At 47.6% G+C, this 26,796-nt stretch overlaps 1 protein-coding gene across 3 annotated transcripts in view; it reads right to left on the bottom strand.

Annotated features, from left to right (window-relative positions):
• Window positions 1-26,796, bottom strand: part of TIMELESS (timeless circadian regulator) — a 318,102-nt gene that overhangs the window by 202,228 nt on the left and 89,078 nt on the right. For all 3 annotated transcript variants that reach the window (XM_085600891.1, XM_085600892.1, XM_085600893.1), the window contains exons 9-12: window positions 24,610-24,786; window positions 23,636-23,853; window positions 23,289-23,392; window positions 22,796-22,965 (exon numbers count right to left, since the gene is read on the bottom strand). In XM_085600891.1, coding sequence (XP_085457017.1) covers window positions 22,796-22,965; window positions 23,289-23,392; window positions 23,636-23,853; window positions 24,610-24,786 — 669 coding nt within the window. The remainder of the gene's footprint in view (window positions 1-22,795; window positions 22,966-23,288; window positions 23,393-23,635; window positions 23,854-24,609; window positions 24,787-26,796) is intronic.

Below are 26,796 nucleotides of genomic sequence, written 5' to 3'. Positions count from 1 at the left end.
TCCTCATCAGAGGATGTTAACTGTTCGACTGGAGGAGCTTGAGTAGGAAGCTGGACCCTAGGAGACTGTTGGAGATCAGGAGAACGATCCTGTATTTGTGGAATAACAGGCGGAGATGGCGGAGTCTGTTGGATATTCTGCTCTAGCGGAAATCTACTCTTATAGTCCGCCAGCATAAATTGCAGGTCTGGCATAGGACTTGATGCACATCATCTCCTGTTGGTGCTGTTGCGGATGGTAATATTGATATCCAAAACCATCATCCTCATCAGATTCTTCTTGATATTTGACATGAAGATCAGATGGGCTCAATGCTGCCCCAAAGAGGCTATCTTCGTCAAAATCTTCATCCTCATCATCTCTTCCTCTAAAAACTGAGATGGCTAAAAACTGAGATGGCAAAAGAGCTTGCACCCGACTAGGTGAGGTTACAGCTGGTGTTAACTGCAATGTTGACATTTTCTGTTTTTTCCTTCCTTGTCGACGGTGTAATCGACAAGCCCGTCGACGATTGCATCACCACCGGAATCATCTTTATAGACGAAGGCGGCTTCTCTTGCTCCGCCTACGGAATGGTCATTACCTGCGACAGGGATCTTTATCGACGGTAACACTGGTAACACTTCTATCGTTGACGTCGCTTCTCTCGTGGAAGCCGTCGTCGACGAGGCCTCAGTCGACGGGAGTGGTGTCGTAGATGGATGCGTCGTCGACGGAAGATGACCCCTCGCCAACGATGAATATTTCAACTACATGATTGGTTTCGTTGACGGTAAAGGTATGTTACCAATCGACGATGTCGTTGTCGACGGTGATATCGATGCCGCAGAAACAGTCACAGTGTTAATTGAAGACACTGTCGTTGTTACTAGAATAACCTCAGGTGATGATTTTCTCGTCTATGGTGGTAAGGTGGATGGGCTGCTCAACTGCAGAGCTGAGGTAAGTTTTTGGAAGGTATGCTTCAATTTCAAAGGTGGTGTTCTAGGTTCTGAAACTGGTTTCTTGAGCTTTAAAGCCTTCTTTTCTTCATGAGAGGCTTTGCTGGTAGATCCATTCTGTTTTTGAGAGGGCTCAACAGACTTTTCTGATGCTTTTTTAGGTGGCTACGACGATGGTCATCTAAAGGTCGTTTCTGAGGTGTTCTTGAGGAGGATTTAGACGATGTATCACTCCCCTCATCAGATACCACATTACCTCTATTTTTCAGTCTCAAAAGCCACAAGAGAAGCCTTCCTTCTCGGTCTTTAAGAGTCTTAATAGAAAAGGTACGACAAACCTTACACTCCTTTGGCTTGTATAAACAGTATAAGCAGTACTTATGCTTATCGTCAATATGCAGCCTTTTCTTCCTGGAGGTTCCACAGGCTCTGAATAAACCTTTTTTAGGTATCTGACATGGTGGACATCAGTTTGAATCACCTTCAAATAACTCAAATGAGTTGGTAGAAAGTTGAAAGGGTGAAAAAACACTCCAAATCTTGAAGAGAAGAAAACTGAGCCGAGCTCAGTGTAGACTCCCATAGCACGACGTGCGGTAGAAAATCTGAGGGACTGGAGCCTCTCTCTGAAAGGTTCTACAGGGTGGTCTCTTCTGATTGCTTGAGTTTTAAGATTGGTCCTTTTATATTAAAGGAAAGAGATATGTTATAAAAGGTTTTAAGACCTAGGCCTTATGTGTCTATGTCTATTGAGACAATTATTTTTATAATACCGGGGACTTCCATCTCGACGACGGGGACTGATTCAAGCATGTAAATCTATGAAAGTTAAAATACTGGAGTATGGGTTGTTTTTTACCTCCATGTCTCAGGTCTTATAAGATGGACCAATTTCCAACTTGCCATCGGAGAACTTTTACTCCATAAATTCGGTCATACTTTCCAAAAAAAAAAAAATTTTGTCTGATCAGATTTATTTTGTTCATGACCTATTCACTTTCCATCCTAACCATACCTTTGTCATTACACCAAGCAGGAGATATTTTGATGCTTGGTTATATACCCATGAGGGAAATGAAAGGTCACACACCAGCAACACTGTTTGGGTAGTGCATGTGAAGAAAGCACAACAGTAAATGATGCGTTTATTTACTGTTGTGCTTTTTCCGCCTGCACCCAGGCCACAGACGCCCTCTGTATACATTCTTATCACACTGTTTACCCTTTAACTAGTCCATTAACTGTGGGGCAGAACAAAGCTACTAAGACATTGCGCAGAGGTTTTTATGCAAGTTAAACTGCACCACATTGTCTATAATCCGTGTCCTCAGAATCGCTTCATTAAATAAGAGTGAACGTAAAAAGTTAGCTTTATACTATGCAATGGATGTAATGTCTATCGCTGCCAAAATGTATTTGCCCTGGGCTTAAGCTTGGTTTAAGGTGCCATTGATGGTGAAGGACAGTTTGATTCATAGCCTATTTAGGACCTCATCAGGTGAATCAGGGGTCTTTCTCACAATTTTATTATTTTCACTGGAAGAAAAACTGACACAAGATGAAATTCTTTGTTCATGCTGTGATCTAATCTTCATTTTAGTCAGGCTTCTGCCGAAACGGGCCCTCATGCTCCAGGCCAACAATTTTCTTTCTGAGCTGCAAGGAACCAGCTTGCTCCCTCCGAAGATTCCAACCTTAACAACACTCTCCTCATTTTCGACTCCTCAGTAAGTTGACTTTTAGAGGAATGTTGCGACACTTAACTGACCACCCACTTAGGATGTTTACCTTTAGCATTTTCATCACATTGTCTTCCTTCATCATACAGTCACCCCACTCATCCTCCAGCAGACTTGAGAAGCCAACAGCCTAAACTTGCTCATCTACCAGATCTCCTCCATCACTCATTACTCAAGGGCATGCGGGATGGTCAGTCAGCAGCTACACTACTTGTAACTGGGAAATATTCTATTCTGATGTTGTAATTTTCCAGCTATAAAAGCCATTGTGATAACCTGTATGTGGTGCATTTCCACCCCTTTGACTTGAAAGCATGTATCAAAACTTTGTAGTCTGTTCTTATTATGACAGGGATTCCCCAGAGGTAAACATTAATATGTCTGACATACCAACAGCAAGCAAAGGAATATCTTTCTACAACTTATTAATCGCACTCCGGTCTCCTTAAGAAGAGGGAAGCATAGGAAACGATGTGTTCTTTTCCTCCACTATCTGAGCTTAAGGTAGCTCCACACCCCTTCGTGCTGGCATCCAAGATTAGAATGGTGTGTTTATCAACATTAGAGTTGCTCAATGTTGGTACCCTGGTAATAGCTTCTTTTATCCACTCAAATGATTCCTTGCACTTTTTTTTTTTACCTCAATCACATTTAAAACCCTTCATTAAGAGCACACGGACAGGATATACTACATCAGCCAAATCCTTCACAAATTTGAAGTGATAGGTCCAAGAATGACTTCAGTTCTTCCGGATTGGTGGCATTTCATAGGTAGTTAACTGACCCTACTTCACTTTGGCCTTTATGGTTAAACAAACTTCTCTCAATTTCTGCAACACCGTTCTTAAAAAAGTGTTACGAGTCTATTCTGATGAGCTATAAAACAAGATGCCATCTTGGAAACTGAGATCGTCTGGAACATTCAAAGCTATGCTGCATTCCTAAACCATCTAAAACTGGTGCTTTCAAGGATTAAGTGATGGCTCTTATAACATTGGTCTCGCTACATGTCCAGGGAATTCACTCTTCAGTAAAGCAAGGAGTGATCTTTAAGTGGTTCCACTGTTAAATGGTAGCGGCAGTTTCAGTCGATAACCTTTCAAGTATTTGCCCGGCGGTAATCGCCTCTTATACCACTCGATAATTTACCAATGAAAGAGGCAGGCGCCGGAGACTGGAAGGCAGGAAACAAAGTTTTATTCCGTCGGAGCAGAACACATCAGATCAGACAGCAAGGTATCGTCACGAGGTGCTCTAACTGCATCTCTGAGACCTGGTCTCTTATACACTGGTTTATTGCTTTATTACACATAGTACATTCTTGAGATTCCCGTGATGCCTGAAAGAACATCCCCTTGAAGCCCCGGCTCAGATCCGATCCCACACATAGATACAGTAGAAGTTCCCACCCTACCCGCAGTGGGAGATGGCTATCGCGCAGCAGGGAATTCCGCTAATTCCCGGGGGTGTGTGCAACTGGCCGGGTCTCAGGGGGTAGGGGCTTTGATCTACTGTAATCCCTTTGATGTGGGGTGTTTCCCTTACAGTAGGGGCAGTAAACTGCATCCGCAGGGCTAGGTGATGGCCTGGGACCGGTTCAGACAATGGGGCGCAGAGGAAGGGGGTTTATCAAAGGAGAGGCATGACCATGTATGGGTTGTCGGTTGGAAGTGGTTCCGTAGCAGGGTCGCGCAGGAGGAGAGGGTTTATGGCCTGTATGAGAGAGCGGGGGTGGCCGGCGCGCGGGGGATGCTTGCAGCGCCAGGGGAAAGCGCTGGTGGTCGAGGGTGAGCGGGGAGAGAGTGGGGTGCCTAAAATGGCGGCTGTGCATTCACTGTGCGTGGCGCTGGGGAGAGGCAAGATGGCGCAGATAATGTTCAGTTTGCACGCTAAATTTCCACAGTCCTCCCTTTTAACATGTCTCGCCAGCTTGCCTAGTTTGGATCTATCCCCATAATACCCCGTACCTCCACCTCGTTCAGAGCTTTCATCCACTCAGTTTCAAAGTCCAAAGTCTTAGGGCAGATGCAGTTCATAAAAAGCGAACATAAAGGTGGCAGACACTGAATCCCCAAGCAACATCCACATAGTATCATGATTGGTATGAGGATGAATGAAAACAACCTCCATCCCCAACCTTTAATAGTGTCCCAAAACCAACTCCCCAGTGACCATTCCTCTTGTTCTTGATGGACCTCTGTGGACAGTCTGTGGAGGTGTTCAATTGCTTTGTAGACTGAGGGTGAGTTATCCGGTACGTAGGTACAACAGCTGGACCCAATGATGCGGCATGCTCCTCCGCGGTCAGCCAGAACCACATCTAGAACAAGGCGGTTCTGGAGAGCCACCAGGCGGACGGCCTGAAGCTCAGCGGTGTTGTTGGCGAGGGCGCCAGCTGTAATGTTCATTGCCGTTTCGACTGCCTGGGTTAAGTGGCGGATGGCACGGCTGTTTGCCATTGGACCCCAGAGTGGAACAAGGCCTTTGACTGCGTCCATGAACTGTGCTCCGGTGGAGTCGGCCTGCACAATGTCTTTGGCCCGTTTCTGTCGGTGATGGTTTGCTGGAGCCACATACGTTGGAGGAAGGACAAAGGCGATGTAGCAGGTGCCTCCCCAACCTTTTGGAAGCCAGGTGTAGGCCTTAGTACCACAGACGAAGTACATATTCGGGGAGGCAACAAAGGAGGGTGGGTCAACTGAATCCAATGTTCGGGTGATGAGGCAGGAGCTGTGGCCCACCAGTTGTGCCCCCAGGCCTTCGAGGCATACAGATCCAGTGATGTTGATGACGGACAGGGCCACTGTTAGGGTGGCGGCCGTCCGTTTTCGGAGGTAAGAGAAGGTGGGTCTGGCTGGATTGTTGAACACTTGCATTTCAACTCGTTCTTTGGCAGGGATGTCCATGTGAAAGGAAGTGTTCGATCTCAGAGGGCAGAAGAGGGCGGAAGTTCTACCAGTTTTGTTCAGCCAGAACCCATGGTAGAAGTGTGACATGGTTCTGCCGGAAGTGGCATTGTCCTTGTAGCTCTCCTGCAGGAGGATCAGCCAGGCGAGGCAGGAACCATGGACAGAAAAAGGTGAAGGGATGAAAGGGATTGAGTGCCCAGTGGCATGTGGTAGCAATCCACAGATCCAGCAGTTAGTGGCGTTAGTGGCAAGATTGTGTTGGTGGAGTAACTGCACAAAAGAGTTATTCCAGAATTCCTTACGCCTTTCTCGGAGTTGGGGTGAAAGTGAGATCAGATGGTGTTCTTTCGTGGTGGTAGGTTGAACGGTAGTCAGCAATGTCTTATGAGCGGGTGTGCTCTCCTCCATGATCCAGAAGGTGACCATGAGGAGAAGGCAAAAGAGAAGGGTAATGAAAAGTGCAATAGTCTTTAAGCTGTGCATTCGGTCAGTCTTTGGGTTTCTGTAGTGGATCTTCGGACGCCCGGTTGCTTCCATCACTTTCATGTCGGGCGCTTCCATCACCTTCAAGAGACTCGGTAGCGGGCAGAACCACAGACTTTGCTTAGTTTCTCTCCTGGTGGCCTTTTAGGTGACTAGGCTACCGCTCTGAGATTCCCACTTAGCCTGTGGTCTGCTTAGCCGAAGTCCTCTCCTTTCGTCGCAAGTTATACCCTTCTTTGGATGGCACAGTGGGATCGGGATATTCAATCAATTCAAGTGTCTCTGTATCCGGGCAGCGGCTCAGGGATGGTCGGTCTTTGTCCAGAAGATCCTCTTGGGCGGTGATGTTGTCCGTGGTTGTCAGGGTCGGTGATACCTTCTTGCAGTGGTGTGCGTGCAGCCAATTGCGCTTCCCCTCCACTCGAAGAGCTGTTCGGGTGGTGATCAGGACTTGCAGGGGGCCCGTCCACCGGGGCTCCAGACTCTTGGTGCGCTGGAAGTTGCGCACTAAGACGAAGTCACCGGGTTGGATGTCGTGTCCCGGGCCCCTGGAAACATCGGGAATGGCGTGCAGCACCTGCTGATGGATAACAGACAACGTCTTAGTTAGGTTATACAAATAGTCAGACATGAGGACGTCCGGGACGTCGTGGATGGATGTTGGTTTTGGTGCAGTCCAAAGGTTCATGGGCCGCCCAAAGACGACCTCGTAGGGGGTTAAGTGGTGTTTGGTGGGGGTGGAACGCATTGATAGCAATGCTAGTGGGAGAGCGTCTGGCCATCTTAGCCCTGTGGTGGCGACTATTTTTGCTATCTTAAGCTTCAATGTGGCATTGTGTCGCTCAACCAGGCCTGCAGATTGGGGATGGAAGACCGCATGGAACTTCTGTTTTACACCCAACCCTTTTAAGATGAGTTGGATAACTTCGGCTACGAAGTGGGGGCCGTTGTCGCTCCACAAAATTCGACAGAGGCCGTACCGGGGGAAGAATTCCTTCAGTAGTACTTTTGCGGTAGTCATGGCGGTGTTGTCGTGGGTTGGATAGGCTTCCACCCACTTGCTGAAGGCACACACAACGACAAGTACGTACTTCAAACCTTGGCACCTTTCTAGCTGGACATAGTCCATTTGTAGGACTTCAAAGGGGTGATTGGGGACCCCAAACCCTCCCCGGGGTACAGCAGTTCCTTTCCCAGGGTTGTGTTGGAGGCATACTAGGCATTGTTGGACCAGACGTTTGGCTGAGTCTGGTATTCTGTCGTTGTGCCAGACTTTGGAGATGAGTTCGATCATGGGGGCAGACCCTATGTGTGCGGGGGAGTGTGCCATGGTCAGCATGGGGATCAAGTATGAGTCGGGTAGCAACCATTTGTTCGAGTCTTTAGTTCGCCAACAACCGTCATCGTCCTTCAATCCTACCCGGGCCCATTCAGTTAATTCGTGTGGTGTGCTGGCTAGTTGGATATCCCTAATCGTTTCCCTAGCATCCTTCCATTTCTCAGTTTGTGACCTGGTCACGTACATGCGGGTCGTGGACCTATTCTCGGCTGTGGTTCGGGCAGTAATGTCAGCTAGTGCATTTCCCTGACCTATAATGTCGGTCACCTTCTTGTGTGCCTGGCATTTGATCACGGCTAGCCGTGTGGGGAGGAGGACTGCTTCGGTCAGGGCAGAGACTAGATCTCCATGCAGGATGGGTGTGCCATGAGAAGTCAAGAATCCCCTCTCTTTCCATAAGAGTCCGAAGTGGTGAACTACCCCAAAGGCATACTGACTGTCTGTGTAAATGTTTGCGGTTGTCCCCGCCGCCAGGATGCAGGCTCGTGTGAGGGCAATTAGTTCAGCCGCCTGTGCGGATCGCTGTGTGATGCGGGCTGTCTCAACAACTGTTCGAGCTGTGGTGACTGCATAGGCAGCTGAGGTGGTGCCATCGGGGAGCTTGATGCATGAGCCATCCACCCACAGTTCTCCGTCAGGATCCGGGAAGGCAGTATCCCGGAGGTCAACCCTACTCTTGGTTTGTTCGTCGGTGAGGGTCACGCAGTCATGTATAGGGGATGCATTGGGGTCAGTGTCAGGGAGAGGTAGTAGTGTAGCTGGATTCAGAGTGGTGCATCGTTTCAATGTGATATGGGGTGCAAGCAGAGTCAGTTCATACCCAGTCAGTCGTGCGCTAGTCAGGTGTTGAGTCTTGGTTTGGTTCAGGAGGGTATCAACAGCATGGGGTACCAATACTGTGAGGGGGTTCGAGAGCACAATCCCCTCACTTTGTCGGATAGAGACAGCAGCGGCGGCTACTGCTCGAAGGCAGGCGGGCAAGGCTCTGGCTACGGGGTCGAGAGTGGCAGAGAAGTAGGCACAAGGGCGTTGCTTAGGGCCTATGGACTGGGTTAGGACAGACAACGCACATCCCTCCCTTTCGTGGGTGTAGAGGGAGAAAGGTTTAGTGTAGTCTGGGGTTCCTAGGACTGGGGCCGAGCAGAGGGCGTCTCGTAATTCTTTGAAGGAGGATTGGCATTCGGGTGTCCAGGGGAGGGGGAAGGGGACATCCTTGGCCAGCAGGGAAAGCAGAGGCTTTACGGTGAGACTGAAGTTTGGCAACCACTGTCGACAAAAGGAGGTGAGGCCCACTAGGGATCGTACTTGCTTCTGAGTTTTGGGAACAGGGGTTTCTAGGATGGTTTGAATTCGGTCAGGGGTAAGTTTCCTCCCGTCTTTGGATAGTAGGTGGCCTAGATAAGTTACCTGGGGCTGGCAGAATTGCAATTTCTTTCTGGAGACCTTGTGACCGTTCTCCGCAAGGAAGCGGAGGAGGTGAATGGTGGCTGTGACGGCAAGAGGAGTGGTGTCGGCTGCCAAAAGAATGTCATCGACGTACTGTATCAATACCACTCCATCGGGTAGTTGGACTGCATCCAGTTGCCTCTTGAGGGCTTGGCTGTAAATACTGGGACTCTCAGTGTAGCCTTGGGGTGCCCTGCAGAATCTGTACGAACGGGCTTTTAAAGTGAAGCCGAACAGGTAGCGGCTGTCTGGGTGGATGGGAATGGAAAAGAATGCGTTCTTGAGGTCTATAACAGTAAAGACGGTGGCAGTGGATGGGATCAGGGTGAGGATGGTGGTGATGTCTGAGACTACGGGGTACTGGGGTATGACTACTTTGTTAACCTCTCGCAAGTCAACAATGAAACGGTAGGCTTTCTCGTCCCCCTCGCCTTGCTTCTTTACAATGGGTAGGATGGGGCTGTTGCAAACATTACTCACTACTTCTTCTACCACTCCTGCCTCGACCAAGGACTCGATGATTTCCACCAATGCCTTCTCGCCCTCGGGTGATATCCGATACTGTGGAAGCTTTGGGAGCACTGCGTCCGGTCGGACGGTTATGTGTACCGGGTCGATCACCATGCGCCCTACATCTGAGTCGGTTTTAGCCCATAGATGTGAAGGCAATGTGTCGAGTAGGGACATATCAGCATCGGTTATAGAGAGCATACGCCGTGTGTGACAGGGTCTGGATAGATCTGGGTTATCGTGTAGGATGACTCGAACTCCGTCTGGGGAGCATCTGATAGTGGCTCGAAAATGTTTTAACAAATCAAGTCCCATAATAGCATCGGGGGTGTTGGAGGAGAGCAGAAAGGTCGTGTCAGTGGTGTTATCTTCTAAGTCAAAGGAGATTGGCGCTGATAAGGGGTTAGTGGAGGGCGTTCCGTCAAAGCCTATTGAGGTTACGTGCGAGCCAGACAAGGGTGCCCTAGGAATCAGTCGTTTAGATAACGCACTACGTGTCGCCCCAGTATCTACCAGGAATGGAGATTTTGTGCCCAAGACCTTAGCGGTGACGTAAGGACCTTGCTGGTCAACACGGAGTTCGACTGGATCCCTCCCTTGCCCCTGGCGGTCCTATGCGAAGTCATGAGTGCTCTCATAGTCTGACTGCTGACACTGGTTTTGGCGGGGGCGATCAAAGGTGTTTGGTCTGCCTGGCCTGTCGTTGATGGTGTTGTTCGTGTGCCCTCGTCCCTGTCCTCTATTTCTGGGGTCATATGCTGCGTCTCTGGGATCCCTATTTTTGTTTATTTCCAGGAGGACCGGGCACTGGGATTTCCAGTGTCCGAACCCTCTACAGAACGCACATTGGTTCCCATCTAAGTCTCTCCGTCCGTTGTAGGGTGTGGGTGTATGGTCTCTAGGCGGTAGCTTTCTAGGGGCGGTTGGTTGGTAATTCTCTTTTGGGGGTTCCCTTCCTATGGTCACCCCTTGCAACTGTGCTATCATCACCCTCTCCTTTAATTCCTTTTTCTTCTTCTCTGACGCCCTATCGTTCTCGTTCTTTGGTTTTCGTAGTATTGGGCCATCTGGAGAATTGCTGCGGGTTTGGAGGCTGCCCAACTGCTCTCGCTGGTCTGTAGCTTCTGGGAAACTTCTTGAGACAGACCCTTTACATAATTCTGGACAAAGAGGTGGTGTCCGGTTGCGGTGGTCATGTCTTGGCCACTGTAATCGGAAAACACAGTCTCGAATCGGGAGAAGTATTCAGACACATCTTCCTGGGGTTTCTGGCGGCAAGCCGTCACTATCGACCAGTCTACCTTTCTTTCTGGGATTAGAGTCTTCAGCTTTTGTACAATCTTGTCTGGGAGCTCTAAGATGGCTTTCGGGGGTTTCTGTCCTGGTTCTCGTTGTTTATCTATGGTATCGAGTTGTACCCAGGTATATCCGAACGGCTCAGCGTGGTCAACCTTCCGGATTTGTTTCCACACATCAGCCGGCAGACATAGCCCAAAGAACAAGTCGATATCTGCTAACGTCATTATCGTTGAGCCTAGGGCTGTACCTAATTCAGTGTAGAAGGCAGTCGGGTTCTTTCTCAAGTCAGGTAGGGTCTTTCTAAAAGTCAAAATATCTTGCCGGTCCCACGGCTGGTAGACCCAGTTATATACAACCCTTCCCTTCGCATCTTGGTGGTTGATGTCGTCGTGTGTTCCCTGACCCCGTGGGGGGACCCAGTAGGGGGCAGCTTCTTTAATGGGCATCATGGCATCGGCCCTTCCTCCCTGGGGCTTAGTTGCTATGGGGGTTTCTGTTTTGGTGGTCTGTCCATGTTCTTTAAGGTGTCGGTAGACCTCGAGTGTACGAGTGAAGAGGTTCGTGATATCGCCCTCTCCTTCTTCCCCAATGTCTACCTTCCTATATAGAGCCGTTAAGCCTTCGGGACCTTTATCGTGGTATCTGTCCTCATATGCATTCAGGGCGTGATAACAGAGCCGTATGACGAAGTGTCGTCTGCGGCTGTCGGCATACGAGCTATACACGTCTGTTATATACTCCTCACTTTCCTTTCGCTCCACCAGCGTCCCTACTATCCTATCGATTCCTGCTCGTTCATCCTTAGTTAATCGATTCATTCTGGTGGACTCTTTCTTTCCCATCTCAAGGTCGTCTAGCGTTGTAGTCGACATTGGGTTCAGTACAAGAGGCTCAGCCGGCGCTGAGGCCGTGAGGGCCGAGGCCCCTGTACTGCTTTCGCTCGTGTTCGGGGGTTGTGGGTGTTGCACTACCGATTGGGAGGGTGCATATGGAGGGGGCATGTAAATGATCGGGGGACCTAACAGTAATTCGTCATTTGTTCGCTGCTTGGAGGACAGCTCAGGGTAGAGCAAAGAAGGGGTCCTAACAGCGTACTGGCCTGAGGTTTCGGGCTCCTGTCTTAGTTTAGTTTCCCTTCTCTCCTTTATGTCTTCTTCTAACTTTTTAGCGGCAAGGTGAGCTGCCTTTCGTAATTCCTTTTCTGCTTTTACTTCTTCCCTCTTTTTCCGTTGCGTCGCTTCTTTGCGCCACATGCCAATACTGTCAAGCATAGTAGGCGTCGTCTTATTGCTACGCAGAGCTACTTCTAGCGCTTCTATCTTGCGGTCGTCGAAGGATCCCATCAGTGGCCACTGACTTTCGGGGTCCTTCATGGTATATTTATGCCACAGCTTGCTATAAGCTATGGCGACTAGTCCATATTTAGTGAACATGTCCTTATTAGGGGTGCCTTCCAGTGGAGCCGGGTGGTTCACCTCTAATAAGCGGTCCGGGCAGAACCAACTACCAATCAGTGGGGAGAAGATAGGCATGACGGGTTTCAACGGGGACAAAAGTCAGCACTACCTATCTTTTCACTGCTTGCAAAGACTAGACAGAATATCTCTATTCCTCGTTATTTGTAAGCAGAGAATACCTCCAAAGAACCAATATCGAACAACTAGTGTTCGGACAATCAATCAATCAATCAATGGGGAGATAAAGATAGGCACGACGGGTTTCAACGGGGACAAAAGTCTGCGTTACCTACCCTTCACTATTTGCAAAGACTAGACAGAATATTCCTATTCTACGTTATTTGCAAACAGAGAATATCTCAAAAAGCACTATTCTTCAAAAACAATCAATGTTCGGACAATCAATCAATGGGGAGATAAAGATAGGCACGACGGGTTTCAACGGGGACAAAAGTCTGCGTTACCTACCCTTCACTATCTGCAAAGGGAGAGAGAGGGTATTTCTACTCCTCCCCGTTTGTAGACAGCGAATATCTCAAAGAGAACAATCAATGAGCAATACTAGTATTCAAACAATCAATCAATTATTTCGCACTTTTGTCGTATTTCACAACCTTACCCGGACCGCGTGGACAGTTTCTCGTCTTCCGTCTCCAGCGCCCGATCGTCCTCTATTCTCCGTATTTGCCGCGGCACTCCTGATGGTTCCCAGTCAGGACCGTAGATCACTCGAGAGAGGTCTGCTCGGAACCAGTGAAGTTCGGATGATCGGCTGCCAGACGAGGGTCTATTGGGCAGGAGCTCTCCCGATCGTTGCAGTCGTTCACTCTGTCGTCGGGACCTCTCCCACTGGATCCACGTGTCGCTGATGGGCCCCACTATGGGCGCCAATTGTTAAATGGTAGCGGCAGTTTCAGTCGATAACCTTTCAAGTATTTGCCCGGCGGTAATCGCCTCTTATACCACTCGATAATTTACCAATGAAAGAGGCAGGCGCCGGAGACTGGAAGGCAGGAAACAAAGTTTTATTCCGTCGGAGCAGAACACATCAGATCAGACAGCAAGGTATCGTCACGAGGTGCTCTAACTGCATCTCTGAGACCTGGTCTCTTATACACTGGTTTATTGCTTTATTACACATAGTACATTCTTGAGATTCCCGTGATGCCTGAAAGAACATCCCCTTGAAGCCCCGGCTCAGATCCGATCCCACACATAGATACAGTAGAAGTTCCCACCCTACCCGCAGTGGGAGATGGCTATCGCGCAGCAGGGAATTCCGCTAATTCCCGGGGGTGTGTGCAACTGGCCGGGTCTCAGGGGGTAGGGGCTTTGATCTACTGTAATCCCTTTGATGTGGGGTGTTTCCCTTACAGTAGGGGCAGTAAACTGCATCCGCAGGGCTAGGTGATGGCCTGGGACCGGTTCAGACAATGGGGCGCAGAGGAAGGGGGTTTATCAAAGGAGAGGCATGACCATGTATGGGTTGTCGGTTGGAAGTGGTTCCGTAGCAGGGTCGCGCAGGAGGAGAGGGTTTATGGCCTGTATGAGAGAGCGGGGGTGGCCGGTGCGCGGGGGATGCTTGCAGCGCCAGGGGAAAGCGCTGGTGGTCGAGGGTGAGCGGGGAGAGAGTGGGGTGCCTAAAATGGCGGCTGTGCATTCGCTGTGCGTGGCGCTGGGGAGAGGCAAGATGGCGCAGATAATGTTCAGTTTGCACGCTAAATTTCCACACCACCAAAAAATCAATGTGGCTCTCTTGCAGGAAACTCATTTGTTGAAAATAGAGGTCTCAAGACTGAAATCGTACTGGTTCCTGACTCTGTTCCACTCCACTAATTCGAGCAAGTCACAACAAGTGGTTTTGTAGGGGTTTACACTTTACACTAAATGTCAAATATTTTTAACACAAGGGTAGAATACTGGGAATCAAAGGCAAAATGGGCCAGACTCCTTATGCGGAGGACTATCTCAGCCCTCAATAAGAGCAAAGGGCAATTTTATTCAGAGTTCTTCTCTAAAGCTTCACATTTTGCAGAGGCGAGGTGGATAATTGCAGCAGATTTCAACACTGTTTTCCAGCCCTAATGGGACAAATGTCAGCCATGTCCTTCAGACCCATCACCCACCCCACCCATCGCTTACTGAGGCTAAGAGTGATTTAGACCTCTTGGACATTCAGAGGCAGCAAAAAAAACGATGAAAACAGATTTTACTTTCTACTCCGATGACCATAGCTCCTACTCTCCACTTGGTTTGCAGAGAGCTTAAACCTAACATTACAGTGTCCAGTACAGGTCCCTGTCATAACAAGCCTCAGTATGCCTGCAATTCCATGCCTCCTCCACAACAGCCCCACCCACACCCTTGGGTGCTCAATGAAATAGCCCTCCGAGACCAACCATATGAAAAACATTAATGAAGTTATTGAATTATATTTTGAGGATAATGAGAATGGAGAGGAAACTGAATATACCCTATGGGACGCCGCAAAGGTGGCAATCCAAGAAGAATGAATATCGCTCACAGCCACCTTTAAGCAGCTTGCAAAGCAAAAAATTTAAAAAAGAAAGAAAAGAGGACCTAGAGTCACAACTCTCCCAGGCCGAACACCCACAAATGAGGGAACACAGCTCGCATATCTAAAGAACTACGCAGAATCCGTGGGGCATTAAAATAACTGGTCATAAAGGAAGCGGCTCAGAAGCTCTTTTATATAAAAGTTAGTATGGAAAGGGGGATAACGCTGATACAATGCTGCCTGCCATTGAAACTGGGGTAAACTAAATCTCGAAACCACATCCAGAAAATAGAGGGGAGTAAACACTACAGAGATCCTAGATATCTTTACAATGTTCTATTCCACTCTTTTTAGTCACCAATAGCTATTTGTCTGGGCATACTCCCCCAGATTCAAAAGCTGATTTTGAGGAGTTACAGGAGGCAACAACCAAGGTGGTAAAATAGGCTATTAAAAGCATACCTAGCCATAATGCCTCAGAGCCAGATGGTTTCCCGGCTTATTTTTTATATAACACATTCAAACAAATTTGCTGACCCCCCTGTGGAAAGTGTTTAACCTTTTTCTAACATCACAACTGGTTCCTGAATCCATTCTGGTTTTCCACCAGCTAAACAAAAACCAAGTAACTTGCGGTTCATATAATTTGATTTCAGTTTTAAATTGCAATGTGAAATTATTTGCCTCTATTGTAGTTGAAAAAACTTCACACAATCTGACCTATGTTGATATCTGTCCAACAATCAGGATTTATCAAAAATAGTTGAGCAAGAGACATGAGGTTAGCCTTCAAATAAATGGAGGTGTACAAAAAGAAAAAACAACCAACAGCCCTTCTTTTGCTTAAGGGGGAGAAGGCCTTCGACAGCCAATTGGACTAAGCTGCTCAAAACATTAGAGAAAACTTCCACAGGACCAAAAATGAAAACGTTCATCCTTATTCATTTAATTAGCCCCCTCAACCAAAATCAAGATAAATGGAGAGCTATTGTCAACTATCCCTATTTCCGGGGAAACAAGACAGGGTTTCCTCAGTTCTCCCCTGATGTTTGCACTTTCAATTGAACCACTAGTCCAGCACATCCTACAAAACCCAGATATCAAGGGCAATATAGTGCAAGAGGTTGAACACAAACTGGTGCATTTTGGCTGGGGCATTTTAGGCTATCACAGAGCCAGGTTCATCACTACAAGCTCTGCAAGTTTATCTCCACCCCTAATTCTTTCCCCCTGTGCAGTAAACATTTATGTTTTGAAAGTGGTTTCAGACCTTGTATAAATCTGTACAACCATGAGCCCTTAAACATTCATCCAATTTTTTACTGAAACTTTGAAACGGTCTAATTGAGCTTTAGTCTGGCAAAAATGTGTAAGCTTACCTCCCTCCAATGCTTATGTTGTGGAGTACTAAATGAAGGTTTATGCCAAGGAGACAATTTTTCCCACATAAATTGTGATTAAAGAAGACTTATCTACATCAACATGTATGAACAATTCTTAAGATGAGGTCCTTCCTGTTAGGTGGCAGAATGACACCCTGCGGACCCTAAATCACCCTGGTTTATCTACCATTTGTTGTTTCTAAAGAATAAAATCTTGGATACCTATTACACTAAAATCGGTGTCAGGAGAGGCATGCGGCGGAGAAGGTACTTTTTTTATATTTGTTTAACCCTTCGTCTGCCCGCCCGCCCCACCATCCCCAGTTCTGAGCAAGCCGTCAAGGCATGGATCATCATGCAAAGAAGCTTGCCCCATGACTTATGGCATCCGGATACTGATGAGAAAGGATCTCTCCCTCTCCCGTTTACAGCTAGGAGAGTGATCGTTCAGGCGCTTTTGCTATCCCGTCTTGGTTATGGAAATGCCCTGTATTTCAGCTCGATACGCTAGGTCATTAGAAAGTTGCAGACTGTGCAGAACGCCACTGCCCTCTTTTAATGAAAATTCCCAAACACCAGTCTGCTAGGACGGCTCTTAAGGATCTTTGCTGGGTACCAGTGGAACGCTGAGTAAAATTTAAGATGCCACTATGGCAGCAAGGTGCACTTTAAGGCTGGAAAAGTTGATGTTGTCCAAGAGGTAAGTAAGATATATAATAACTGTTTCTTGTGTATTGATTGAACTAGTGTTGTTGTTAGCGGTGCACCATGTGGTATATCGCTTCCATTCTGCCTCATAACATTTTCTTGTTGACTGTTTTCTTGCTTCTTTTATAATTTCATTGGTTCTTAGCGGTAGATTGAGATGCCCAAATTCTATTTATTCAGGCGTCAGGCTGCTAGTTGTAGCGTTGCTGTTTCCGGGTGAAACATCTGTCCCTGTTGCATTGTCAACAGGTCTTTTTCTGCTTTGATCCTGACCATTTCTCCTATGGATAGTTCTAGGAGAGGGGAGTTCCATGTTTGCCTTGGGCAATGAGTAGTAATCAGAATCATGTTTGTTCCTGGTTCCTTTGCTTTTTGAAGCACTTTTTGCATCAATGATATTGGTGGAAAAGCGTAAAGAAATGTCTGTGACCAGTTGAGTAAAAGCTCATTTCCCTTTGACAGGTGGTGTGGAAACCTTGAGGCAAAACATTGGCAATTCTTGTTCTGCATTGTTGCAAACAGGTCCGACACTGGTGTTCCCCAGATGTTGAATAGATACTGTACTGTTGTCTGTTTCAACTCCAATTCGTGGGAGCAGTTGTTTTGTCTGCTCAGTTGGTCTGCTGTGATGTTGTCTACCCCTGGTAGATGTACTGTCTGTATATTGATTTTTTGGGGTATTGCCCAATGTCAGATTTCCTGTGCAAGTTTGCTCAGGGAAAAGGACCTTGTTCTACCCTGTGTGTTCAGGTAGAACATTGTAGTTGTATTGTCTGTTTGTATTAAGATGGTTTTCCCCTGAATATGTTTCTGGAATCCCTCCAGTGCCAGAAAAACAGTTTATCTCCCAAAAATGTATGTGCTTCGTGGAGTCCTGTTCGCTCCACTGACCATGAACTTTCAGCTGGTTGAGATGTGCCCCCCCAACCGTTGAGGGATGCATCCGTGATGACTGTCGCAGATGGAGTTGGGTCCCTGAAAGGTTTCCCCTGTGCTATGTTGTTGAATGCCCACCATCTCTGCTTGCACCCTTTGTATAACAACAACTAGATCCTCCCAACTTCCTGTGACTTGTGACCAGCTGTTGGTGAGCCATTCTTGAGATGGGCGCATGTGTAGGCGAGCGTGAGGGATGAGTGGGATACATGATGCCATCATGCCCATTAGTTTCATTACTTTCCTCACTGTCAGGGACTCTCCCCTCTGGTAGAGGGCTGTTTCGTGATGGATAGTTTGTATCCTGGCTTGTGTGGGTTAAGCCTTGGCGTTTGTCGTGTTCAGTCTTGCTCCCAGGAAGGTTTTTTCTCTTTCTGGTGTTGTAGACGATTTCTTGTGGTTTATTGAAAAACCCAGGATTTGTAGCGTTTAAATTGTTTTTTGAACATGACTGTGGCATGTTTGTTTCGTGCGTCCCCTTATTAGCCAATCGTCTGAGTAGGGGTAGATGTGGATTTTCTCTCTTTTCAGGTGTGTCGCCACTGCGGCTAGACACTTTGTGAACACCCATGGAGCAGATTTCTTGCCAAACGGGAGTACCTTGAATTGGTATTGTATTCCATTGTGCAGTAATCTTAGGTACTTTCTGTGCCTTTTGTTCATAGGGATATGCAAGTAGGAGTCCTTGAGGTCTATTGTTGCTAAATAATCCTCCTTTTGAATCTGTGGGATTATTTCTTGATGCGTACACATCTTGAAGTGTTGTGTTAGTATAAACTTGTTTATGAATCTTAGGTCCACGATTGGCATTAGAGTCTGGTCCTGTTTGGGTACTAGGAAGTATAGTGAGTAGTTTCATTTCTACCATTCTTGTTTTGGTACCTTTTCAATTGCCTGTTTTAGGTATAGTTCTTTGATTTCTGCGTTTAGCAGTTTTTATTCTGATCTGGTTAATTTTCTTGTTTTGGGTGGATTTGCAGGTTGTGTCTTTGTTAGCTCTATGCAATATCTGTATTGTACCAAATGAAATATCCAATTGTCTGTTGTGATCCTTTTACATTGTCTGTGGAAAAAGGATATTCTTCCCCCCCCACTGTGTCTTTTGTGGGTCTTTTTCCGTGACTAAGTCAGTTAGAGCCATTTCCTCTTCCTCTAGAGGATTGGCCTCTTCCACTGCCATTTCCTCTTCCTCGAAAGGGCTGCTTCTGCTGTTGTTGAGAACCTAGGTAGCTAGACTGTTGACCCATCTGTTGGTTTGGGTTCTGTCCCTGAGATTGTTGTGGCCTCTGCTGTCCCTGACCAAAGCTGCCTCTACCTGTGGTTATTCTGTTAGAGAAGCCACCTTTTAAAAAAAAAAAAAACTCTTCACTGTAGGGCCCCCATTGCCCTTGTTGTTTCATTGTCCTTTTTAATTTCTTGAAGGGATTCATCCCCTTCCTTGCCAAACAGAGCTTCTCCATTAAATGGTCGGTTGATGATTGATGTCTGAACTTCTTGTTTAAAGCCAGAAATTCTGAGCCAGGCATGTCTTCCGAGGCTGGTTCCTGTGCACATTTGCCTGCTTGCAGTATCTGCTCTATCTAGGGCTGACTTTAGGCAGGTGTTAGCCACATATTTCCCTTCTTGGACAATAGATCTTGCCGTATAGATCTTGCCTTTTTCTTGTCCTCCACGGTGAGTTTGTTCAGCAACTCTTCTATTTCATCCCACTGTTGGTGGTCATAACTGTTTAACAGGGCATTTGAGTTGGCAATGCGCCACTGTGTTGCAGCTTCTTTTTCCATCCTTCTCCCCACCATATCCATCCTCTTACTTTCTTTCTCTGGTGGAGGCCCGGTTTTGGAGACTGCACTTGCTCTCCTCCTGGCTGTGGTTACAATGATGGAGTCAGGTGTAGTATTTCCTTGTATGTATTTTTGGGTCCTTTGAAGAGGGCTTATATTTTTTCTCCACTCTGGGAGTTACCCCTTTGTTTAAGGCTGGTTCTTTAAAGGCTTTTTTGCCTTAATCCAGGAAACTAGGCAACATGGGTAGATATTTTGGCCCCTTTGTTGCAGGTGCCAGCGTTTCCAGTAGGAAACGTGTCTACCTTTTCTTCCTCTAAGGGACCACCAAATTGGTTTGCTGCCCTTTTTAAAATGTCATTATAGAAATCAATGTCATCTGGGGGTGATCATTTCGAAGGGTAGCTGCAGATTTCTTCCTCTGGACTCTTGGTGTCGAGGTCGTTCCATGTATCCTCGAAGGTTTAGGCGTTTTCCTCTTCCTCCGGTACGTCTCCGTATTCCTCGGGATCTTCCCCTCGAGGTTCCGGTGTTGGTGAGGGCTCAAAGATACCTTTTTCCTCCCCCTTGGCATCTTCAGCCTCTTAGGCATCGACGTTTTACGGTTCGGCAGCCGGAATCTTAGGGATTCGAAAATCATTTAATAAGGCCTCGAATTCCTTTTTCTTTTGTAAGAGAGTAGCCATCTCCTCCTCGAGTCTTCTTCTTTCCCTTTCGACCTCGAGAGCCCTCTCGGCATCGGAGGCCCGGGGACTTTCTTTTCTTCTCGACGTCGACGTTAGTCTTCGGTGATGTTGTGCCCTTTTTTGCGGGTTCGATGTCGACCATGGCTTCGGTGCCTTCTACGAGTTTCCCTCTTCGGTAACCTTTGGATGAGTTCCGTGGGGTTGTTTTAATCGCGGCTGACCCTCGATCGCTTTTTTGCTCGGCATCGGGGCTGCTTTAGGCGCCTTATGTTCGTGGCCATTTGGTTCTGACGGATCTTTATGGTGTCTTACCTTGTCTGCCTTCTTTTTCAACTCTCTCGCCTTCTTTTCGGCGTGGATCTTTTCGGAGTCCTTTTCTAGAATCTCGACGTCCGATCCTTCGTTTGTCGACTCTGCTGGTGCTCCCTGCTCTTCTTCGTCGCTAGAGAAACCCAGGTCCCTCATGGAAGGTTTCTTCGTCGACTGCGACATAGTGGTGTAGTGGGCCTGTCTTTGGTTTCGGCGTGTCCTGAGCGTCTTTGGCAGGAACACTGCGCAGGCCTCACAGTCCTTGCCCTGATGATCTTCAGGCAGGCAAAGGTTGCACACATGTCGTGTGGGTCACTTTGTGCGTATTTGTGGTGGCACTTGGGGCAGAATTTAAAAGGGGTATTCTCTATGACCCCTACCTCGCCATTTGTGGACCGGAGTGGTCCTCTGGTGCTCAAACGGATGCTCTGCTCCTGCCTTCGGCTACAACGTCGGTTGATCGATGATCCTTCAATGATAATCTTCTTTTGAAGTTTTTTGGGGAAAAACTAAATCTTTCTTCGGAGCTTCCCGTCTTGCTTCCAGACCCAATGGCTGAAAAAAGAATCTGAAGAATGCCACCACGCACGTCGACCTCCAGGATACCGTCTGTCGTCACACAGGGGACATACCTGGAACCAAATGGTGGTCGACAGCGACCAAAACAAGAAAAAAAACGAAAAAAATAAAAACAAAGACCCTTACGGATCCAACCACTAGATGGCGTAATGATGTACAGCATGTGAATCCAGAAAAGGATTCAAGCTGCAAAACACCCCTTTACCATGTCAAGCAGATTTCTAAAAACTAGGAAATAAACCCAGAACAGTACAGCTCACTAAACATCAAATTTCAGACAACAGCAGCAACTTCCCCATCAGCCTGCACAAAAACAGAAAACAATGCCGTGGAGCCTGGTGGACACGACTAAATAAAGGAATTTGGGAAGCATACCTATAAAGAAGTAACAGGAAAAGGCACTGGTAGAGTAAAAAGAAGATGGCTGTAGCTGGTGTGTTTGGAATTATTTAACATACCATTTGAAATTTCTGCAGTGAAAGTGTGCAATAGCAGCCTGTGCACTGCTGGAAAACTGTGCAGCACGTATCGAGCAGTTGTCAGGCACTGCTTTGTTTTTTGTACCATAATGCTTTGTGACCAGTACATAGTTTGCTTGGTTAACATCAATAAGTAGCTGTGACTCCAAAACTTTGTTTCCATGAAATGGTCAGGTCTTTTAAACCATTCAGACTGAAAGAAGAAAGAACAAAGTATGATGTGTTTCGGTGAATGCTGAACAAAAGCTTTTTGGAATATTCAAACTTCTCATTATTAAAGATTGCCTAAATGATTTAATTTGGAGGTCTACTACCAAATCATTTCAAAACAGTGGATTTGTCAATTTTCTGTGGCCCAGTACCCTATATTTACATTTTATTCACCGCCTATAAAATTCATTCTTACCCCACATTTTTTCCATTGATTGTAAAATATCTGTTAAAAGATGTTAACTTTGTTCTTTAATGGCAAAAGGCTATGCTGATGCAGTGAATTTAGAAAGTAAAAGGCCCAGGACATTTAGTTAATGTGTCTTGTTTAAGGAATTCTTTTTTGGGGTTAAATTCTTTGGAACTAGAAACGTTGACAATCCCTATTGTAGGCAGTACTTATTGCACTAATTCATACTTTCGATTGCTATGGCAATAGCTGGAAAAAATGAGTCACTCATGAGAGATCACGTATGAGTAGCATGCTAGGTTAAAGGATAACCACACTAAAGGTGGACCCAAAAGCAGATATGGGGAAAGGTCCCTCTGCAATAACACAAATATTTGAAGCAGGAAGGGAAAAAACACACAAAAAACAAGGGGCGGGGGGGGGGGGGGGGGGTTAGGGGAGACCGCTTCTAATTCCTTGCACCAGGCCACAAAAATTACAGCAATGTTTAAAATACATATTTTTTGTGGGAGATTTAGAATATGGCGGGCACAGAAGGAGAATATTATATTTAGAGAATCCCACTCCTCTTATTTTCAGAGTGCAAAATGCACACATGCGCCAATAAATACAAACGTGGACTGCACTGCCAAGTGCTGTTGGGTAAAGGAACGAGTGGACAGGATAAAACAGATCCTAGACTCCAATCTTTGGACTACGAAGGGCTACTACCAATTGAACTGTATAAAGCAAAACAAATAGTGGGTGGTATTTGTAGTCTACTCCTGAACGAACAAGCTCACATACCAATTCCACCATCCCCTCCATACGCACAGTGGTAGTCAATCGCACTGGATGTGTAGAGATAAGTGTTGGGGGTGAGTTACCATCTTCTCTCATGACCAGTCTTACCTGGACGACTAAACTGTTCTTCCCCTTACAGAATTTTTCTAACATCCTTAGGAAGAGGTGCGTGGTCTCTACCAGATCTTTCAAGAATGAGCGTGGTTGCTTGGTTTCGTCAAACTTTCGGAAGAGGGCCAAGAAGAGCTCCCGGTACTCCATAAGGTAAAATATGTTGTCTGTTGAAGGCAAGGGACCACAGAAACAGATCAGAGGACAAGACAAAGTTTTAAATCAGTACAGAAGACATTGTCAACTGACCACACTTTTTGATTTAAACATCATATACGATCCAAAAGCCCATACAATATTTGCAAGTTTCCCCAACAGTCTGATACTTCAAATATCTTGTACGGTCACTAGAGCCTATGTTTAAAATCAACAGTGAGCTGAAAGTCCCCAGCACAAACCAAATTTCAAAGGTAGACTTTTTTTCAGCAAAGCAAACTACACCCGCACCCGCTAGGAACGCCCAAGATGCAGTCATCATCAAGTGACTCACTCTTGATAATTTTGCTGCTGTCACGGACCGCCTCATCTTTAGAAAGATCCATTTCGTGAACTGTGGTCAGCAGCTCCTGGTATGCCTTCAATGCCAGATGCATTCTTGGGTCAGACAAGTGAAAGAAAAGACAAAAATGTCAATAAAAGAGGCTGAATAATAAAAGACAGGCGTTTTTCAGTTGGCAAAGGCAACCAATAGTGGAAACCACTTGAAATATTCCACCCATCCTCATTTCTTCATCTTTTCCTTCTCCAATATCACAACTGAGAAACCTCCTAACCAGCCAACTATATCGAGGCAGTCTGTTATTGCCACACATTCGCAACATGCTGATATTACCATACCTCTTAGACCATGAAGTTGCTTCCTTCTTGTCCATTAACATCATCTCGTAATAGTTTGTGAGATTTTGCTCAAGAAAGTGGAAGGTGCGGATGCTCACGGTCTCGGATACCAGCTCAGGCCGGAAGCGGTAAAGACGATTAAAGGACATGAAGAAAGCCATCGACCACATGTAGTAGGTCTCATCGTGTTGCTGGGCCTTCTCGCGCATGAGGTGATCCTGCGGATCAAAGACAACAGAAAGGATTACACTTTAACAGGGGTCTCTGTATTTAACTTGGGCACCCATGTTTGTCTAATAGATGATAGGTCTGTGGGTTAAAGTTTGATGAGTTAAAAATTGGTGCACAACTATCATCAAAGTTTTATAATTTAATACATAAACAGAACTTCATAAATAGAATGTTGTACAATCAATTTATATCCAATTACTAGTCGGAACTGGAACACTCCTCCTATTTCAGAAGAGTGAAAAGAAAAACAAACTAGGCATTAGTGCTCTTTTCCGCACACATTCGCAGAATATGGGGCATTCGTCAAATTAGCTCTCACCAGCTAGCCCAGCCAACACACCAGCTACAATCACAATATTGTGACACCTTTGAAAGCCCCAGTCATCATTACGCTCCTCAGGCATGCTCAATGCTAATGTTACAATACTTCAGGAATCAGTCTGTTACTTTAAACATGGGGAAAGCTTTGACTCGATACAAAACGACACCCCCTTATAAAGGATGAGCGCTTACTTGATATCACACTGCCATCCCTGCAAAGACTATCTGTAAGTAAGACGTGCACAACAGTGCTGCAGTAACAACTTACAAGTGCAAATTAATGGCAGCAGCTTGCACATAGATGTGTTTACGGAGATGCATTGACTTAATGGCTGGAAATATCGCTGGTACATTAGCTAGTCACATCCCCATATGTCCCGTGACACCCTCATGTTTCCACCACACCAAAGGGTTTAACTCACTTTCACGATATACATGAGACGGTTGTAACAGTTCTCCAGGAAGTCACTGCAGAATTCCTTCAGGAAGAGCCTGACATTCAGCGCAGAGCGTCGTTCTTTTGTTGTCTCCTTAGCCTCTTGCTTTCTTTTTGGAACTCTTCTGACCGGTTTCCCAAGATCGTGGCTGTAATTTTTAAACTGAAAACCAAGATGAAAGATGGGAAGGAAGAGAAATATCTTAGCATTGGCTTTGAGAACGGTTAGTACACATTGTGATCCAAGCAGCACTATTAACTTGGACACCCCCCACGCCGAACGGCTCGCCAGCGGTGCCCCCTCGCTGCGGCTCGTTGTCCCTGCTCCGTTTTTGGCCCGTTTTTCATGTTCACTGCTTCTTTTTCTGTACTTGCTCCCTTTTAGCCCGATTTTTCGTGCCCACTGTATCTTTGTTCCTGTACTTGTGTTTTTAACTCCTGCATTGTATTCACTTGTGCTTTTGTTTTGTTTAGCGTGCCTCGCTAATCCCTCTGGTGCCCCCACCCGCTCCCCGACGCTGCTCCATCGCGGCCCCACCCCCTTTTTCCTTCTGTACCCGATTGGCCGCTCCGCTCCCGCCTACCAGCTGCTCCGCCCTCCCACTTGGCCTCATATGGAGCCCGCGCGTACGCGCAGCGGTCACGCGCAGCGGGCGCGCCGATTGTGCGCCGAAGGCGCGCCAAAGGCAAGCCCGTCTACGCCCGTCCGCGCATGGACCGCACCCAGCGCCAGGACCCCTGGCCCCCGAAGATGCCAGCCCACACGACGGACTTACGACGCCGCCACTCTCAACGCCGGACGGAACCCCGCCTGCTACCGAGTCATCCCGAAACGCGCCCACGGAACCTTCACCTGCCAAACCTGCAAGTTCACCTGCCTCCGGACCTGCACCGCACCCGCCAAGCCGAACACCAGCAACAACCACCTCAAGTGCATCCTGCTCAACACCCGCTCCGTCCACAGACACACCGTCGAACTCTGGAACCTCCTCGACACAACATCGCCAGACGTCGCCTTCCTCACAGAAACCTGGATGAATGCCTCCTCAGCGCCCGACATTGCCATAGCCATCCCGGACGGATACAAGATCACCCGGAGGGACCGCGTCAACCAGACAGGAGGAGGCATCGCCATCGTACACAAGAACACCATCCGCATCACGACCTACTCCGACAACACCTTCACTGCCGCCGTGCACCTCCACTTCCAGATACACACCGACCCAAAGACCACTCTCAGAGGCACCTTCATCTACAGACCCCCGGGACCACGCACACAATTCAGCGAAGACATCGCAGACTTCATCAGCCCGCACGCCCTCCCCTCCGCTGACTACATCCTCCTAGGGGACCTCAACTTCCACCTGGAGAACAACAAGGACTGCAACACCACCACTCTGCTGGATAACCTCGCCAACCTCGGACTCAAGCAACTAGTGAACACCCCCACCCACTACGCCGGCCACACGCTTGACCCAGTCTTCTCTTCCAGCAAGCACGTCTCCTTCAGCCACTCGACCGGACTTCATTGGACTGACCACAGCTGCGTCCACTTCAGCTTCAGAAGAACCACGACCCACCACCACCCGCAACAGGTTCCTCGCCGGAGCTGGAGCAAGATCACCACTGAGCAGCTCACCACCTCCCTCAGCCAGAACCCTCCCGCCAGCACAACGGACCCCAACGAAGCAGCCAGCAACCTCACACAGTGGCTGACCGCCTGCGCCGACCTCGCACCACAGAAGAACCCTCCCAGCAGACCCGGCAGCAAGAAAGCCCCCTGGTTCACCGACTAACTCAAGGACTCCAAGAAGAACTGCCGCACCCTCGAGAAAGGCTGGCGCCATGACCAGACCACAGACAACATGACCGCCCTCAAGCACGCCACCCGCAAGCACCACCAGCTGATCCGCACCACCAAGAAGACAGCATTCAAAGAAAGACTGGACAACAACGCCCACAACAGCAAGGAACTCTTCAGCATCGTCAAAGAGCTCTCCAACCCCAGCGCTGGAAACAACGACATCACTCCTTCACAAGACCTCTGCGAGTCACTCGCCTCGTTCTTCCACCGCAAGATCGCCGACATACACAACAGCTTCGGCGCACCAACCACGCACCCAACCGCCGCCCCCCACCACCACCCTCTGCGCCTGGACCCCGGTCAGCACCG

Source organism: Triturus cristatus, chromosome 4_2 (genome assembly GCF_964204655.1).
Source record: "Triturus cristatus chromosome 4_2, aTriCri1.1, whole genome shotgun sequence".
Classification (NCBI taxonomy): domain Eukaryota; kingdom Metazoa; phylum Chordata; class Amphibia; order Caudata; family Salamandridae; genus Triturus; species Triturus cristatus.
The sequence above is the reverse complement of the archived record's forward strand: the minus strand, read 5'-3'. Positions and strand labels throughout refer to the sequence as shown.